This window comes from Lissotriton vulgaris, chromosome 6 (assembly GCF_964263255.1).
Source record: "Lissotriton vulgaris chromosome 6, aLisVul1.2, whole genome shotgun sequence".
Classification (NCBI taxonomy): Eukaryota; Metazoa; Chordata; class Amphibia; order Caudata; family Salamandridae; genus Lissotriton; species Lissotriton vulgaris.
The window spans coordinates 594,023,426-594,042,740 of NC_141694.1; the positions used below are offsets into that span (position 1 = coordinate 594,023,426).

The window sequence follows — 19,315 nt, forward strand, 5'->3', positions numbered from 1 at the left end:
TTTTATTTGTTTTTAAAACGAAAACAAATAAAAAGGCAGTTATTTGCAATGTCAATAGCTCAAACTCGCGTAAATGCGAGACCTATTGCATTGCAAATGCTTGTTTTTCTTCCATCAGGAGTAGCATGTTTGATCACAGCTACAGAACCATTCCAACCCCAGAATTTCCTGAATCCCGATAGCACTGCTCTGTTAACGGGACATGTGGAGCCAATATTCACCACTGCAGAATTATAACCATATTGTGTGACTCCTCGAAATCTGCAGAAAGGGAAATCCAAAATGCCACTATCCACTTTGACAGTAACGGGACGATGGCTTTGCGTATCTGAGTTTAAGAAACGTATTTTATGTTCTTCATGCTTACTCTTGAACTAAAATGTAGTGCCAGGAAAAAAAAACTGAACATGGTGCAGGGTAAAGTGGCAATGCTGGAACTTTGCAAGACACTTATTGGAATTTGACATCCAACACAATCAAATTTAGAAGCAAACCTTTTATTTTTCAAACCAAATTCCAGTACTACAAGGGCAGTAAAACAATGATACACTGAAAAAAGCAGCATTAAACATTTGTTTAAGATTGATAGAATAAATAAAAACTACAAAAAAAGGAAATCATATAAACCCATCTCAGTCTTTGCACCCTCCCACGATACCCAAACCCTCCCAAAAAAAAAAAAAAAATGATATCCCAAAAAAACAAATGCCCTTTTACAGGCAGTACTGCAGGCTACTTTCTTAAAATTGTCCTGGGATTACATTCCAACTTCAGGGCTGTGGTCACAACTCTGTCGTAGTGCACTGGTACGATTACCACACTAACCTCAGTCAGAAAAGTAGAGTCATTCCATTTTTATTTACATTACCAAATGACATGTTCTAGAATACCAGCATTTAATCCTTTTCTTTAAACATATTAGCATAGGAAACCACATTTCAATGATAGAGCAAATGAGGCTACCACTACAGGTAGCAAGAGTTCACATCCAGGTGGCACGAATATCTGGGCACTCCAAAACCAGTTGCTGCATTAAGATAAGTTGCCACTGACAGAAGCTTGAAATTTCCTGCATATACAGGGGTGCAATAAGATAGGAAATATGGCATAACTGCAGGGTTTAACTGGAAACAGCAGCCTATTGGTGGCAGGGCAGCCCACAAATGCAGAACCCCGATCATGAAACATCTGAAAATAAAGAGAAAAAGGCATTAAATTACTACAAGACCAATGTTAAACTATGGTTGCTGCGTAATACTGCCATTTAATTTGTTAATATGAAAACATGTTACAACTATCCTCAAGGATGGGCAGTCCTTAAGACTAATGAATACCACCAAGGAATGTATTAATGTATACGTCCAGATGGCCATTAGCAGAGAACTAGTCTCCTGGAATCGATTCCAATCTCAATCACCCATCCTCTCAGGAACATGTAGAAGAGAGCAATTTAATTTTAGATTCACATCCTCTGCACCATTCAACCATGCACCTTTCCGGTTTGGAATAATGGCTTGTTTCTCAGCTTTGTATTGTATAACTGGACCACAGGCAAACATCTAATAGTTTAGGACTGTTGAATTAAATACCACAATCCTATCACCGACGATCTCTTCAGTTTGCAGTTGCAATGAATTTGGGACTTCCCAGGTAATGAGGAGGAAGTCATGTATATGGATCTCAGGTAGAGCTGCAAAAGGACAGTTGCTTTCATAGTGACTGGTACTTGAGCTCCATGTTCATTCTGATAATCTTGTGGGTACCTGGCCACGGAGTTGCGGGACCAGAAACTATTCTTACATTTGTTAATTTTGAACATTTGCACACAGGTGGACACCTTAACAATCCATCACACAAGTCCCTTTCTGATAAAAGGAGCAAAAACACTGCCATTATCACTTGCAGGGAGCGTGGCCCTTTCTATAATGTTGAGGGTTTCCAAGCTGCTATACCGGTATGCCACAATCCTGTTCATTCCCACAACATTTTAAAAGGAACTGTATTCACTGTTAGGCGAACTGGTTTTGAATAATAAAAGGTACTGGATAATATTATTTCCAGCTACTGAGTGGTATGTAAACATCAGATTTCAAAATATATTAGGTGTTGCCTAAGATTCGACAGTCGTCGTGCTGGCTGGCTAGCCTTAACACATTGGAACTGAATGAAGAGTTCAGCGTTGCCATAAGAGTACTGCACATAAACGTGTAGACTACAACCACCCACAACACTGTCCCCGGCCCCCCACCCGTCAATAGGTAATATGAATCGGGCCAGTGTAACAACCTGCCTGAAGTGTAACGCTGAACAAGCTGGGTTTAAGTAGGATATGGAAATGCCCAGAGTTGCGGCAACATTCGAAGGCAGGGTGTACATGCATGCATGCAAGTAGTAGTATGTTGTGAATATTAGCTAACTCTAGAACACTGCATATTCAGCCTAACTCCCGGTCCCAAAACAGCCAGAATGCAAACAATGCTAATAGGGGATAAAAGAAACATCACAATCAATTGAAAGTCTGCAAACAGTCTTTCAAATAGACAAAAGGAGGGTGGACCAATTCCAAGAGCCAAGCACTATACAGAGACCAAATCCAATTGTTCTTTGTAACACAAGCGTTTATCTGGAATAATAATTGGTGCCCTGATACACTGTAGTTATATTACCAGTTCCAACAGAGCAGGCAAAGCATCTAGGGGTGATCTGGACAGCGGGTTCTCACTGGACCAGCAGGCTATCCACACCTAGTCAACTTGTTTCTGGCTCATTAGAATGCGGATGCAAATCTTTCCTTTTATCCCCCCCTCGGCACAGAAACGAGTAGCCCCTGGTGTTGGACACGTCAATGATCGACAACAGTAATGCACTGTATTTATATACATACCAACAACACCACCACCCAAGTCAAACTGTAGTTAGTGCAGAATGCGCTCATTAGTTTTACTTTGGATATTCTAAACGACAATCGGTGTCCAATGGATTACAGGATCTGCACTAGGCCACAATTTAAAAAAAGCATTATGTTCAAGTCATTTTGCATAGTGCACAAGACCCTTTACCAAGGCAGCCTGGATGGAATCAAGGCGATGTTTCACTGGTATATCCCTGGGAGAAATCTACGCTCAGCTCTCCTGGATTTGGTGACAGTGCCTAGTTAAGAGTTCAGAAGAGATGGGGAGACAGAGCTTTTATTGATTGATTGATTACGGCAGCAAGACTGTGGAACGTGCTTCCTAATCATCTGACCTGTATCAAATTGCACTCTTCCTTTAGAAAAGCCCTAAAGACCTGGCTTTTCGCCCTATATGGAGATCTCTCCGCTCGTTTTGCAATTCTGCTTAACTGCTTTCTGGCTGAATTGGACTACCAAAACTATAGGGCCACTGAAGAAGCCTTTACCTTTAACTAAGGTGAATGGAGAGCAGGGTCAAGACTGATTCACCCCTAAGGGGGGAAGGGTTTTTCCTAGGTGTGGGTTCCATGCTCACTGTGGCACTGGATTCATGCTAGACTGGCTGATGAGGGGTGATATACCGAAACCGGTCCCAGGGTGCTTGTTTCTAGTCCAGGGAGGACCTGGATCATGACTGGTTTGCATACGACTGCATCCAAATTGGGGAGGCATTGTGATAAAAAAAAGGATTTATCCCACATTTGTGGCAGGGGGTAAACGTTTGACAATGTTCAGCATTCAGCCCGTCATCTTTTTGTGTTGCAAAGTATGGGACTTTCACCCAAAAAAGAAACACTGCCCAATACTGTAGCCACCCCTCTTCCAGAAGCCTCAGCCACGAGAAAGTCTTGACGAGGCCATTAGCATAGTGGCAACAGCAAACGTAGTCACCAGGATGGAAGTGTTTGGGATCTGTCTTTTTTGTGTTATTTTTTTATTAGCATTTTGAAAAATGTCATGACCAGAACAGTTATGATAATAACATCTTACAATTCATACTAGATAAATATATTTTGGTTGCAGGTGTGGTATGTTGTACTTTTCTTGAATAATAAAACGAAATACAACAAAACTGATTCTTACAGAAATAAAAACAACCCTTCAACACATTCTAAAATCTCAATCTGTAAAACCTAAGTAATGGACAGGACACATTTAATTTGCTTTTACATCAGGGGAGCAACAAAGAAGCTCAGTATTCCAGGAACAATAATGTAATTTGGTAATGTATTGGAAGGGAATACTCGGTGTAGACAACCTCTAAACTACAGATGTGGCACTAAATGCTAGGGTGAAATGGGTGGGGATTTGAGTGCAAAAATACCTAACACATGACAACCTAGTAGCTTTTTATAAGCTGGTCGAGAAACACATTTGTTATCTGAAAGAAACTTTAGAAGCATGCAAAAAAAAAAAAAAAACACAAGTGTTAAACAAATACTCACAACTGGCAGGCTGTTCTCCATACCGTCGCATAATCTGGTCGTGTGTGAACTTCACAAATGCATCATACTGTTCTACAAAAAACATTAACAAATAGGATGTAAATACTTTCTTAAAAACAAATTCACGCATGGGAGAACTGCACAAATTGAGAATATCTTGAACTACAGCAGTGCCTTGTATAGTACTCCACAGATTATCGGGAAGATGTGCACCTCTACATGAAAACTATGCTGCATTCAGAAACGCTGATCAGCTCAGCTTACATGAGTAATCACAAACACATTTTAACAGAATGGATAGATAAGCAAAGCAGCCCTACTGAATTACACCATCTCCAAATTATATGACGACTGATGTTATAGAGCATAGTTCCAATTGCCCACACAAGCTACCCCAGGGTTTAAGCATATGTGGCTAACAGTAAGGCATGCTGCCATAACATGATTGTGCTAACCGTTCTATTTTACATAAAGGTGGTGTTGTACAGAGTTTGCTCTCAGCGGATGACACATTAACTGCTTATACCCTAGATTTATGTACAGGGTGCCTAGGATATGTTAACTGCCAGGCAACAGAAAGAAGATACCAATAGGTTATTAAATGCTCTCACCCAAAAATGGGTTACCAAGCTCTCATACCAAATAGCTTGCCAAGATCACCAGATAAGAGCCATACTCAGGCAGACTGTAGAGCCATGCCTCTAATAATGGGGGGGCAATATGCCGAAGAGCCATGCCCGTACCCAGGTTATTCCTACTAAACTAGTGGCCAAGTCATATGAATCATTAAGAGGTTTTCCAAGCCTTTGCAAATCGGAGAACAAACGAAGACAAGGATTCTCGCCAAATCAGTTAACTTGGTACTTTCAGTTTTTTTTCACTAGGTATGCGTCAGCTAGCATTTGCATTATGAACATTGTAATCCACATGTTTACAGTATTTTAAGGTACAACAAATCGCCACTATCTTCTCTTCATTATCGCAGTTACTGCAAAAATGGACTAAGTAGCCTTCATGAAAATAAAAATAAATGGCATTGAGCATGCCACCAAAGAACGGGGAGTAGATTATAACAATGCTCCTACAATCCCAACCTGGTAATGCCCATTTGTACTGAAATGTCCTACATCTTCGAAAAAACGAGCCGATCGGTCAACTTGCGTGAATTATTACCACTCGAGCTGGGTATACAGGAAATACTTTTGACAGGACCACGGGCATGAGCACTCTCAAACCAGGCACATGACCAACTGAAGAAAAAAATATATAAACAAACATTTCAACATATTGCATAACAGACTGGATAGCAAATGGCAATAGTTTGTGATGGAGTACTGTATAACAAGCTGAATCGGAGATAGCTTACAAACCCAAAAACATTTGCATGACCGAGCTTCTGGTCTATCAGGGTGAATTAAGAATACTACCTCGTGCACAAAGGCAAGCCTCCAAGTGCCAAAATATTCAAGACTGATTGAGTACTACCTGGCAGCAAGACAACGCACCTACCAGTAAAGATTGAGAGCAGCACTCTAAACGTTTCTACTAAAACTTCACAATCAGTCAAATATCAAGTTCTTAGGTCATGATTAAAGTATTACACCATTGCTTCTTCCGGAACTCTCGAACCTGCTATCAAAGTGCGCCACTACCTGGGTTATTCAATGCTGATTCTAGAGCGCCCTCTGCCCCATTCTCCTGTGTGAGATTCCTCGGTACCATTAATTTTCCAGCCCATACTCGAAAGGTGGAACCGGTCATCTTTATACATCCGTAACTAGTTAATAGTTAAACTTACTTTCTGATTGATACTTCTAACTGGAGATTCTTCGCCTTGTGATTATACCCAGGATCACAAAACTCAAAGCACTCCACCAATAAGTGGAGCCATTGAGTAGCGCCACAACATCATCCACTCCAAAGTGACGAATGGAGCTACATACGCACCACCAATGGGTGCTGAAATCAGTTCCTTTCTTTGTGTATTCAGATGTGGAGCCAGAGTTCAGCTCCTCTTTCTCTGGCGCATTTTTTTTAAAATAATTTTTTATTAACAATATGAATCAACATCACCACAAGGCATGTCTCAGTACATTATCTTTCCCCCTCACAAAATCAAGTCCATGTCCAAGTGTACTTTAGCTTAATATTTGGTAACTAGTATCACGTCTACATTTAGTCATCGTGAGCTGGTATTATTGGCGGAGTAGGTATTCCCTATATACACATTTCAATCATTCCAGACGAGTCCATTTTTTGCGAATCTTTCTTTAAAAAAATGTCAGTGTGCATGGGAACATGCCCTCACTTAGGGCCATATGTATCAACAACCTGAAAGGCGATTCTCAAATAGCGATTTTTTAGAAATCGCTATTTGAGAATCGCAAATAGGGATGTATGTACAAAATCGAATTTTTTTAGCTATTTCTTAGTATTACCTAATTGCGATTAGCAAATTGCGAATCACAATTAAGGAATACTTTCCCATTCATTTCTATGGGCTCGGAGGCCCATCGGAATGAATTGGAAGTTATTGTGAGGTAGTGTGGCTCACTGGTTAGAGGCGGCAGACCCGAGAGCAGAGGACGGCCCGGGACCAGGGTTCGATTCCCGGCGCGGCAGGTTTCTGGACCAGGGTCAGCGGACTCGATAATTCTCTCGCCTCGGTGCCCACTCTGATCAGCGATCACACTCGGCAACTCTGGGCATTAGCTTGCCTCATCTTCACTAACGGCCCCACCAGACCGCCGGGGATGCCTGGTCTCACCCTGGAGATACCCATTAAGGGACCATCTCTCAGGGAAGCCAGGAAGGGCTTCGCAGTGGTCGAAGCGCGGAGATACTCCCCCGGGAGTGATTCTAGCGCTATATAAACACGCAAATTAAATTAATTCTCAATTTGCGATTCGCAATTTGAGAATCGCAAATTGAGAATTTCAAGGGTGCAGGGGTGTCCAAAGGACACCCTGTTGCACCCCTGAATAAGCATGGGTGCACATGTAAATGTAAATGTCAAGGTATTTGTAGAGCGCACTGTCACCAAGCGGTTTCCTGGCGCTATTACTCATACCGCTGTGGAACCCCTCCTGGCTTTCCCTGTGAAGTTTCCACTCCTGGGCACCCCCAGGGTGAAGCCAGGCATCCTAGCGCTGTTGGGGCCGTTGTGGAGGTTAAGCAAGCTATTGCCCAGAGTTGCAGCGTGGGACCCATGATTAGAATAGGCACCGAGGCGAGAATGATCAGGTCCGAGGAAATTGAGCCCAAGACCCGCCGAGGCGGGAATTGAACCCTGGTCCCGGGCCAGAACTCTGCATCAGGGTCTGCCACTCTAACCATTGAGCCACACTCCTCAATGTGGCGCACATACATGCCCTAAGGGCATGTATGTGCTTCACATTGCACTTTGAAAAATGTGAAAAAGTGCATTTTTCAAGGAATTCACAAATTACCACCAACATGAAGTTGGTGGTAATTTGCGACTCCTTAAAGGCAATCGCAAAATAAGGAATCGCAAATTTTGCGATTCCTTATTTTGCACGCAGATCTTTGATACATACCATTTAGCACTAATGCGTTCGAAAACGCCACAATCTGGCGAATTTCGGCGTTTGCGAACGCATTAGTGCTTGATACATATGGCCCTTAGTCCCTACAAGGCTTAAACCCTATGGTCTTGTCAAACAGATGTCTGTGAAGGATACCCATAAGTTAAGTCTCTGGAGTTTGGGTTAGGGGCACAACAAAGGCAAAGCACAAGAGTCCTTGCCTGCTGCTCTCCAGAGAAGGTACCATTCCTCTAGGCCACACTCCCATTCTACTAAGGAACAGATTCAGTCTTTGGTCCCGATGTACCCAGAGTTACCAGGTCCATTAGAAACATCGCAGCAGATCGAAGCCGTTCAAGGTCATTCCGTCAAACTTTGGAACGCTGACTGATCACTTTGGTGTGCCTTAAGGCCCCAAGGATCTGCAGGGGTATCCAGTCCGGTTACTGCCAGTGTCTCAAACCTCTGCACAGGCTGCGCCCTTAAACCAGCTCCGAGTTCGGCACCATAGTCAGTCCTAATTTTGGGTTCAGTGCTGAAATCTGTGCAGGTCCGCGAATGTTGCTGCTAGAAGAGGAGCAAATCGTGGTATCTGACTCGGAGCCACATTCATCTACACCTGAAGAGAAGCAGATCTTTCTCTTGATGTGGCGCAGCCAATTTTCAATTCTCAAACTCATGACATTTTATAGCATAGTCACGTACAGGCAATACACCAACCTTAAGGTTCAGACTAATCAAAACCACCCATATGGCGATACTAATGAATTGCTACCCAACACCCTTATGATTAAGAAAATTGGCACAAGGGCTTCAGAATTCCAATAGGTTTGATACCAGCCTAAATTCTGGGTTAGTGTCCCCGTCACCTACATCAGAGCAGCTCACAGAATCATTTCCATCAGGAGGCACAGGCTCTTTTTGCCAAAGGAGCCCTCGAAAAGGTTCCAGTCTCAGTAGTAGTATCTAGAAGTTATTCCCACTACTTCCTAGACTGCAGAAGGACAGATCTTTGTCCTCTTTCTGTGCAAGGACAAACTGATGATGCTCACGCTAGCTTAGGTTCTCTCTGCCCTGGATCACAGAGCCTGGATAGTGGCACTGGACCTGCAGGACTTCTTTTTGCATCCCAGTGTTACATGTGGTTTAAGGTGGGTCACAAGCATTTTAAGTTTGCTGTGCTCCCTCTCGGCCTCATGTTTATCCCTGGAGTACTCCTAAAGGTAATAGCGGTGGTTGCTGCCCATCTTAGAATGTCAACAGTACCAACCAGTCTTCACCAAACTCGATGACTGGCTGTTGAAGGCAGACTAGCCACAGTCCGTTGTAGATCACCTCCAGATGCCCACAAACCTCTTGGCATCGTTGGGGTGGCAATCAACCAGCTGAAATCCCACCTGCCTCCTTTGCAGAACAATGATGTTCCTACCTCGGTCTTGCGTCTCAGAGATAATGGCTGAGGCTTCTTGGGCTGCTAGCTGACCATTCCCGATGGCATATGGAGGCCTTCCATCAATGGGGAGAAGCATGGGTTGATCTGTTCGTATCACGGAGAATGTGATGTCACTTTTGTGCATTTATTTCCCAAGATGACTCTCCTATGCTGCATGGAATGGAGCGCAGGACTCCTGTACGCCTTCGTGCTACTCCCTCTGCTCAGGGTTATGTAAACTTTCAGGAAAGACCAGTCCAAGTAGTTCTGGATTGTGCCACAAGAGTGCAAGACCTGGAACTTCTGGGTCCGAGCATCTGTCCATCAATCCGGCTGCTGCTGCTGCTGCTTTGGGAGAATTGTCTGCTACAGCAGCAGGGCAGGGTCTTGCAGTCAGGCTTGTACCACCTACACCTCTATGCTTTGAGACTGAGCGCCAGTGGCTAATCTCCTATCTTTCTCTAGCAGCAGATGATGTGATCCTGGAAGCCAGGAATCCGTCCATACCAGAGTATGCTGGGATAAGTTTGTGGCTTGGTGCCACACTGACCTGGTGCAGGCCTAAATGTCTGATGTATTGCTGTAATCGCTAATTTTCTTGCCTGCCAGTTTCCTTGCTTGCCACTGTTGCGGGACCACAGACACCAGAATCCTTTGCTCTCGGAGGGAGAAGCACACAGCACCCACGGACTACAGGAGCCCGCCTGGCCCCCGCAGCGTGGAACGCACTAATCACTGTTTTTCTTGCCTGCCAGTTTCCTTGCTGGCCACTGTTGCGGGACTTTTGTGGTACCACTGACACCAGAATCCTTCGCTCTCCCAGGAGAAAGGCACAAATTACTAAAAAATTATGCCTAGGGAAAAATTAAAGAAAGCCTATAAGGGATAAAGATACATTTAATTATCTCAATCTATAAGAATTTATTTTCTTCTGGAACATATCTAAATTTTTTAAGTCTTCAAAAAATGGTGACCAAGGGAGAGGGTTGAGGTTTCTTTTCTATTTATTTCCCCCTCATACTTTTTCAATATTGAAAATACGTAATTTTTTACTGATTTTTAACATGTATATATACACACACATCTCATACCTATATACAATATATACACAAACAATATATCACAGTACACATACAACAAATATATCCTTGAACTTTTTGGAGTCCACGCCCTTATTTTAACTAAAGGATGCTTCAAAATCATGTAACAAAAAGACATTCCTTAATAAAACGAATTTGAAATCGGTCTCGCGATAGTTATCCGAGCTCATCGCGATAAGGTCATTTTGTAGTTCCATACCGTTGATGAGATCGGATAACGATCGCGAGACCACGCAATTTGAAGTTGGCTTTTTCGATACCCGCAGTTATCCCTGCCTTACTCGATCAAAATGAAGTAAGTCCCGAATTCAAATGAGTTTTCTAATAATTCCTTGTCTAAATGCAATGACTGTACTTACAACTAAGCACATTTCACTCATTACCGAGTTGGAAGCGTTCTGATTGGTTTACGCTACAGGTGTTCTCATGTATAAATCAATCCTGCCTTCCCCCTCACGTTGCCTCCCCCAGGCTTCGGTCCAGTCTGAGGAAACGACGGAGAGGTAAGGAGGTATATTGCCTGACTTGTAGAATGTTAGTGATTTCCTTCCTATTAAGAGTGTGTTGAGGAAGGACAGCTTGCCTATATGTATCTTAAAGGGTTTTTAGAAAAAGTGCCTTACAAATGGTCCTTTTAACTAAAACATGCTATAGAACAGTTGTCCACTCAGATGGCTTGTGGGTGAGCCTGTGGGTGAGCAGCATTAGCAAGGGGTCTGTAAGTCAAGTAAAGAGAGAGGTGATAGATTTATGGAGCAAGGAATAGAATCAGATACCCTGCTCTTTTATCAAGCACCCATTTCCTTACTTTCACAGCGAGTGGCCTCCCCTATCCTGAGCCTGGTCCAGGTGAGGTGAGATCCTATCCCCTGTCACTATGGGTGAGTAAGGCAATTTGCATGCTATTTTGTATTCTTGCATACTGCCATATCCAAGACACTGACACCACTGTTTGTTTATTGTAGGTGAACATTACACCAATTGACATGGAGGAATAGTAATACATATCCTTTATGGTTTGATTGTTTCACGATTTGGTATATGGTTTATTTATATGTAGTACGCACATGCAGTGGCAAAAAATGGTTTACAACAGAGGCCCTGAAGAAAGCCCTGGGAGTTTGTTCCCTGTTTGGCAGAAACATGTCGGCCCTTATGCAGCTATTTGGTGAAACTGCTTTTTTGCGCTGTTCTTGTTTTTAATCAGAAAGAGACCAATAGCTATTAAAGGTTTTTCGCTATTTGTCCTCTATTCTATTTTTAATCTCACATTCACTTTTTTTGCACTGCACTCGTTCCCATTTAATGGTCATACATATGGTCTACGAGTATGGATATTGTCTGTCTCAATGATCTAGAGACACCTTCCCAACCTTTGGATGACCAGATGATAATATTGATCATTAACAAGACTGATGGGAATCCATCTCTGGACATTGGGTCTCACCTACTGTTGCTGGTGGTTGTGTGTGTTGGATCATGAGCATTTTGTTTAAGACTGAGAGTTAATCTACCTGCACCAAACTGTTGGGCACAAGTCTTACTACTTGAGAGTATACTTTCACTCAATAGTAGACCCCCAGGTTTATTTTGGTTTTTCATAGTAGATATTAGGTGATTGTAACCTGGGCAGGTCTCACAAATTTCCCTGTGACCCTTCTACCCTGTGTGTTGTATATGGTGTGAGGTCATGGCAGGAGTCGACATGTTGGTGGTGGTTAGTCCCCATACAGATCAACGGTTTTAAGATGTTTGATAACTGCAGTTAAAGGTTTAAGGGGTAGACCTAAGGGTGGACTCTGCACGTACATTTCCAACATGCTGGAGATAGAAAGTATAGCCCTTCATGCATGGGAACGTTACTATCATATACTGGAACTCTTTGAGTCCAGTTCCATGCATGGTCCTCGTAGATTTTTATAATAATGTCCCATCTGGGGACTGGGTATTGTAATTAGGAATCTAACCAGGACATTAACTGTAACCAGTAATGCGGGCATCAAAGACTATGATAATTTTGTTTAGGGAATTTAATGGTACCTTGTGTAACTGTGTGGATATCAGATTATGTGGACTTGAGAATGATGCCCGGGGGAGCAGGGGGGAAGGACACACATTTGTCACACTTTGTTTAATGAGCTCCTGTTATCTAATGATCTGGGTTTTGTAAATGACTATTCCCCGTACACCCATGCTTTGTACTTTTAATGGCCCTGGTCTGGGATCCACAATTGATTTTATCCTAGCCTCCTCCTCAATTGCAGCTATGGTATCTTCTTTTTGTGTTGGGGACAACGCCTTGAGTGATCACTTTCTGCTATGTTTTGAGGTTACGCTGCCTCCCCGTAGAACGGGGAAGGTTAAACAAAATTATCCGGTATTAGGCGACCTTGAATTGAGCAGTAAGAACAGCTACACCATACAGTGGTCTAAAGTTGATCCCAAGGTTGTTATTACAAAATTAATTAAGAACAGCAAACTGGATTTTGATAACTGTTTGCATGAGAAGGCTTCAGCCAGACAAAACAATCCAGATTCTCAACCTCCCGTACTATCCCCAGTTCATGTTAATAAGGGAGAGCTACAAGTTACCCTGGATGAAGTGCACCAAGCCCGTTCTCGTAGCCTAGGGTGCAAGGCTCCAGGACCAGACGGAGTGCCAGTTGATTTATTTAAAGCCAACATTTCACTCTGGGCTCCCATAACCCAAGTTATAAATGCTAGTACCAAGACATCGATACCAAAGACCTGGGTGGAATCTATCATTGTTCCAATCTTCAAGAAGGGGGATCGCTGCAAGATCGGGCTTAGGCAAACCAGATAATTTCTGATTTGCAGTATGGCTTCAGAGAAGGGCTAGGCGCTATAGAGCAAAGCCTTAACCTATTTATTTTCATGGGTAAATATATACGAGCAAAAAAGGTTTTTTTGCACCTATCGTTCGTGGATCTTACCGCGGCCTTTGATTCTTTAAGGCACAGGAGACTGTGGGCGATCCTAGCTGATATTGGGGTGGATCCAAAAATGTTAGCCTTCTTGCAGTATTTACATAGAGGAACCTCTGCCAGTGTCAGTTATGGACAGGGTGGTAAACGTACAAGTTCTTTCCCCATCAAAAGAGGGGTCAGGCAGGGTTGTGTCCTGGCCCCTTTCCTTTTTAATTTGTATACAAATGGCCTTGGCAAAGTACTGCTTAACCGGAGTCAAGATTACCCTCAAGCTGGTGGGCGACCTATTCCAGCCCTTCTTTACGTGGAAGACGCAGTCCTAATGGCGCGTGTGCAAAATGGCTTGCAAAAGGCTCTGGATACATTCAATGATTTTATGAAGGACTTCGGGTTAAGCATTAAGGTCTCTAAGACATTTATCATGTCTTTCTGGATGGAAACAAGTTAGCCACCACCAAGAATTTTACCTATCTTGGCATCCTAGTAAATCAAAAGGATACGTGGTCTCAGATGTTAAACGTGAAAAGACTTGCGTTTACTAGAACAATGACAGCCCTAGTCTCCTTAGCCAAGAAATTAGGGAGGACGCTGCCAGTGGAGCTTTTGCAAATATACAAAGCAAAGTGCAACACAGCTACAATGTACGGGGCAGGAGTGCGGGGTTTTGTTAATACCTATCCACTACAGCTGGTGGAGAATTCTTTTTTGCGTTATATCTCGTCAGCCCCCACATCCACACCCTCCTACATATGCCACGAGGAGCTGGGTCTCCCTTTTATTTCAGACCTCATCAAATTGGAACCAATGCTTTTATGACACAGGATTTGGACTAAGGAACAGACCAAGCTGAATATATAGATTTTAAATGATCGCATGAGCTTGGATGGGGTCGGCAAGATCCCTTGGATTAAATACATACGTAATTTTATTAAAGACCTAGGGCAAAATGGATTATTCATTGTTTCAAAATTCATTGCGTTCGTGTTGATGTAAAGATCATATAAATGTGACAAATAGATTGATTAAGCTGCATTAAAATTTTTGGAATATCATAACAAGAGTTGTATTTACGTTGTTGCATGTTTGAATCCTAGTCGCCTCTCCAGGGGCTGGGCCACTTTATTTGACAGTTTACATATGCTCAGTAGGCATGTTTCCAACATTGCACACATCAAAATATTAGGATAAAAACTTTATTTTAGAGTGCGCTGTGTACCAACTTTCATTCAATGGTCTGTATGGACATGGAACTATTACTGATTTTGTTCTGATTGGGCGTTTGTAGGTCTGCTTGTCCCATTGTACAGTAGTCAAAACTTGTGACTTTGTCAGTGCTTGTTACTGTTGACACCATTTGCCTCTTGCAGACTTGGCAAATGAAGAGTTGCTGTGAGGACACTTCGGAAATTAGAGTTCGCGATTTAGTCCCTTGTTTATTTTAGTGGAGGTCTTTCGTCTTACACTACTGACTCGGTTCTGCTCAGTTCTTATTAAATAGTAAGTTCTTTCATTTAGGAATGGTGCTGAAGCAAGTTAAAAAAAATGTAGATTAGATCAAAAGTTTGATAGAGGACGAAAATGCAATCGGGTCGCGACGAGTCGGTCGTTGATGTTTATCGCCATGCGATCACATGGTGCGTTGAAGACAAGCGGAAGTCTTACTGGCAATTCAAAACGCCGTGTTTTCAGGGTGAGGGTAACACAGGATTGCGGTTTGTGCGGAGCAGATATCGGAGTGGACAGTAGAAACATTTGGTAAGCAGGAGGTTAGAGTTCAGATATGTTGGAGTATAGGGAATATGCTACTTACCAGTATGCATCTGTTCTTGGCATGAAGGGCTGCTGACATTCATATCTGTGCATAGATCGCCGCCTAGTGTTGGGTCCGGATGATTGCACATTGTTGTCCTGGAAGAGTCTTCGAAGTATCACGAGATAGGTGGCTCCTCCCCTGGACTACAGTGCGCATGGGCATCCTCTCCATTCCCAGATTGTTGTTCGCCATTGTGGCAGAGATGGAGTGTAATACTGAAAGTGATGACCAGGCATGAAAATGCTTCTGAGAGCTGCAGCTGCGACAGGCACCGGGGAGGAGGGCGGGCGATATGAATGTCAGCAGCCCTTCATGCCAAGAACAGATGCATACTGGTAAGTAGCATATTCCGTTCGAGGCATGAGGGCTGCTGAATTCATATCTGTGCATAGAATAAATAGCAGTTTCCTCCTTACTTGCGGGTGCCCGTGCCAGCTGCAGCAGTCTGAAAGAGAGTCCTGAGAACAGCCTGACCTACAGCAGCTTGCTGTTTGGAGTGTACATCTACGCAGTAGTGTTTGGTAAATGTATGTATAGTGGTCCATGTGGCTGCTCTACATATGTCCTCTAGAGGAATATTACCCAGGAAAGCCATGGAGGCCCCCAATTTGCGTGTGGAATGCGCCCTGGGGGGGGGGGGGGGGGGGGGGCTGTTAGTGTGCGTTTAGCTTTCTGATAACAGATCTGGATACATTTAACAATCCACCTGGCTATACCTGATTTGGAGATAGGGTTGCCTTTATGTTGTGGAGAGAATGCAACAAATAGCTGTTTAGTCTTTCGAAAGTCTTTTGTCCTGTTGATGTAATACAGGAGAGCTCTTTTGACATCTGAGGTGTGCAGTGCTCTGTCTGCCACCGAATCTGGGTTAGGAAAGAAAACGGGCAGTTCTATGTTTTGATTGATGTGGAACTGCGAAACCACTTTTGGCATGAATTTAGGGTTGGTGCGAAGCACCACTCTATTCGCATGGATTTGCAGGTAGGGTTCCTGATATGTGAGGGCTTGCAGCTCACTGACCCTCCGCAGGGATGTAATAGCTATTAGGAAGGCCACCTTCCAGGTGAGGAACTGTATGTCACAGGAATGGAGTGGCTCAAAGGGTGGCCCCATGAGTCTGGTGAGAACGATATTTAAGTTCCAGACTGGTGAAGGGGGGTGTCTGGGAGGGATCACTCTTTTAAGGCCTTCCAAAAAGGCTTTAATGGCAGGTACCCTAAAAACGGAAAGGTGTTGCCTGTTTTGAAGGTAAGCGGCTATGGCCGCCAGATGGATCCTGATGGAACTGTACGCCAGGTTGCATCGGAAGAGGTAACATATGATGTTTTGCCTAGATGCGTCCAACGGGTTAACGTTATTTTTGGAGCAGTAAATAACAAACCGCTTCCACTTGGCCGCATAGCAGGCCCTGGTAGTTGGACGCCTTGCCTCCTTGATGATCTCCATACACTCAGGAGGCAAGTTCAGGTATCCAAACTCTATGACCTCAGGAGCCAAATCGCAAGGTTCAGCTGTTGTGGATCTGGGTGCTGAATGTCGCCATGGCTCTGCGTGAGGAGGCGGGGGGTGAGGTGCAGCCGCTGGTGAGGCACCACTGAAAGTTCCATGAACGTGGTGTACCAAGCTTGCCGTGCCCACGTTGGAGCAACCAGGATGAGTGTCATGGAGTGCTGTCGCAGTTTGCGCGCCACCAGAGGTATGAGGGGGGCTGGCGGAAAAGCGTACGCAAATCTGCCTGACCAGTTCATCCATATCGCATTGCCCTGAGACTGCGGGTGTGGGAACCTGGCGGCGAAGTTTGGGCATTTTGCGTTCTCGTTTGTGGCGAACAGGTCGATGTCTGGATGACCCCACTGTTGGAAGTACGGATGGAGAACAGACGGGTGGATCTCCCACTCGTGCATCTGATGACTGTGCCTGCTGAGCAGGTCCGCCATCTGGCTGTCGACACCCGGGAGATGCTCCGCCAAGAGGAAGATGTTCCTCTGAATGGCCCACTTCCACATGCTCTGGGCTAGGTGAGACAGCTGCGGGGAGTGCGTGCCTCCCTGCTTCTGGATGTAATACATGGCGGTCATGTTGTCCGTCCGGACTAACACGACCTTGTTGCACAGGTGCAACTTGAATGCCTTCAGTGCCATGAAGATCGCCATGAGTTCCAACAGATTGATATGCATCCGTTGCTGTTGTGCTGTCCATAGTCCCTGCACTGTGTAGTGGAGGACATGCGCCCCCCAACCCTGGAGAGATGCGTCCGTCGTGAGCACCATCTGTGGGACAGGCTCCTGGAACAGTCGTCCCCTGCAAAGGTTTTGTGGGTTCCACCAATGCAGAGAGTTGTAAGCACGACCGGTCACCAACACTAGGTCTTTTAGATGTCCATGAGCCTGGTTCCACTGACGGGCTAAGCATTCTTGGAGGGGTCGCATGTGCAGCCTCGCGTGCGGGACTATGAATATGCAGGATGCCATCATGCCGATCAGTTGCATGAAAACCTGTGCTGGGAGGGACTGCGGAGGTCGGAACCTCCGGATGAGCGCTTGCATGCTGTTGACCCTGGCTGCGGCCGGCTGCGCCGTGGCCGACTGGGTGTTTATTGATGCCCCCAGGTACTGTTGCACATGGGCTGGCTGCAGGTGAGATTTTGCGTAGTTGAGAGAGAACCCTAGACTGAAGGAGGTGAATGGTCCGCGACATGTCGTGGCCGCACTGTATGGCAGACCTTGCCTGGACGAGCCAGTCGTCCAGGTAGGGATACACGTGAATACCTTCCCTGCGCAACTGCGCTGGCACAGTCGCCAAGCGACTTGGTGAAAACCCTGGGAGCGGTAGTGACCCTGAACGGCAGGACTTTGAATTGGTAATGCTGACCGTCGACTGTGAACCTGAAATACTTTTTGTGACTTGGGTGAATGGGAATGTGGAAATACGCATCCTTGAGGTCCAGGGTGGCTAGGAAGTCGCCCTGACGGAGCAGCGGCAGGACTTGTTGTAAAGTTAGCATGTGAAAGTGCTCCGAGAGGATGTATTGGTTGAGGGGTCTGAGGTCTAGAATGGGCCTTAGGGACCCGTCCTTTTTTGGAATCAAGAAGTACAGGGAGTACACCCCTGCACCCCTTTCTTCGGCAGGCACCAGTTCTATGGCTCTTTTTTGCAGCATGGAGAAGACTTCTTGCTGCAATAAGTGCAAGTGCTCTGCGGACATAGGACGGCTTCTTGGGGGTATGTTGGGGGGGTGGAGGTTAGTTCTAGACAATAGCCGTAACGGATAAGTTGCCTCACCCACCTGTCTGTTGTGATGTTTTCCCAGAGTGGCAGGAACTGCTGAAGTCTCCCCCCGACAGGTGTTAGATGGTCGGGGGCAGTGACAAGAAGTCACTGTTTGTTGGGAGTGGAGGACCTGGCGTTGTTATTGCCGCAGCCTCTCCCTTTGGCGCTGTTCCCACGGTATCCACCTCTGGTGTTTTTAGTGTATGCAGACTGCGTGTTGCCCTTGGCGTACTGGGAGTGCTGTAGAGCTTGACCTCTTGTTGCTCCCCTGTTACCGGAGCGACGAAAGGAACCGCTCCGAAACTGCTGTGACTGGAGAGCACCCATGGACTTTGCTGTCTCAGTGTCTTTTTTCATCTTTGAGTGTTGTGTCAACATCGGGTCCAAACAGGAAGTCCGGATTAACCGGCTGATTGAGAAGAGTAGTTTGGATCTCGGGTTTAAACCCAGAGATGCGCAGCCATGCGTGGCGTCGCAGCATCACGCTAGTATTGATTGCCCTTGCTGCAGTGTCCGCTGCGTCCAGTGCGCACTTGGACGCATTGGAGATTAGTTTACCCTCTTGTATAACCATTTCCGCAGCCTCTCTGTACATATCAGGCATGTGCTGCATTAATTGTTCTAGGGTGTCGTAGTGCGCCCTGTCGTACCTAGCCAACAGGGCCTGTGTATTGGCTATTCTCCAAGTGTTAGCGGCCTGCGCAGCCACCTGCTTCCCAGATGCCTCAAAGATTTTGGACTCTTTGTCCGGAGGGGGAGCGTCTCCCGTTGATTGAGAGTTAGCCCTTTTGCACGCGTTAGCCACCACA

The 19,315-nt window shown here is 45.0% G+C and overlaps 1 protein-coding gene across 1 annotated transcript in view; it reads right to left on the bottom strand.

The window, feature by feature from the left end:
- Nucleotides 1-481: 481 nt before the first annotated feature.
- Nucleotides 482-19,315, bottom strand: part of AKIRIN2 (akirin 2) — a 55,500-nt gene continuing 36,666 nt past the window's right edge. The window contains exons 4-5 of the mRNA XM_086926599.1: nucleotides 4,399-4,470; nucleotides 482-1,188 (exon numbers count right to left, since the gene is read on the bottom strand). Coding sequence (XP_086782725.1) covers nucleotides 1,178-1,188; nucleotides 4,399-4,470 — 83 coding nt within the window. The 3' untranslated portion in view covers nucleotides 482-1,177. The remainder of the gene's footprint in view (nucleotides 1,189-4,398; nucleotides 4,471-19,315) is intronic.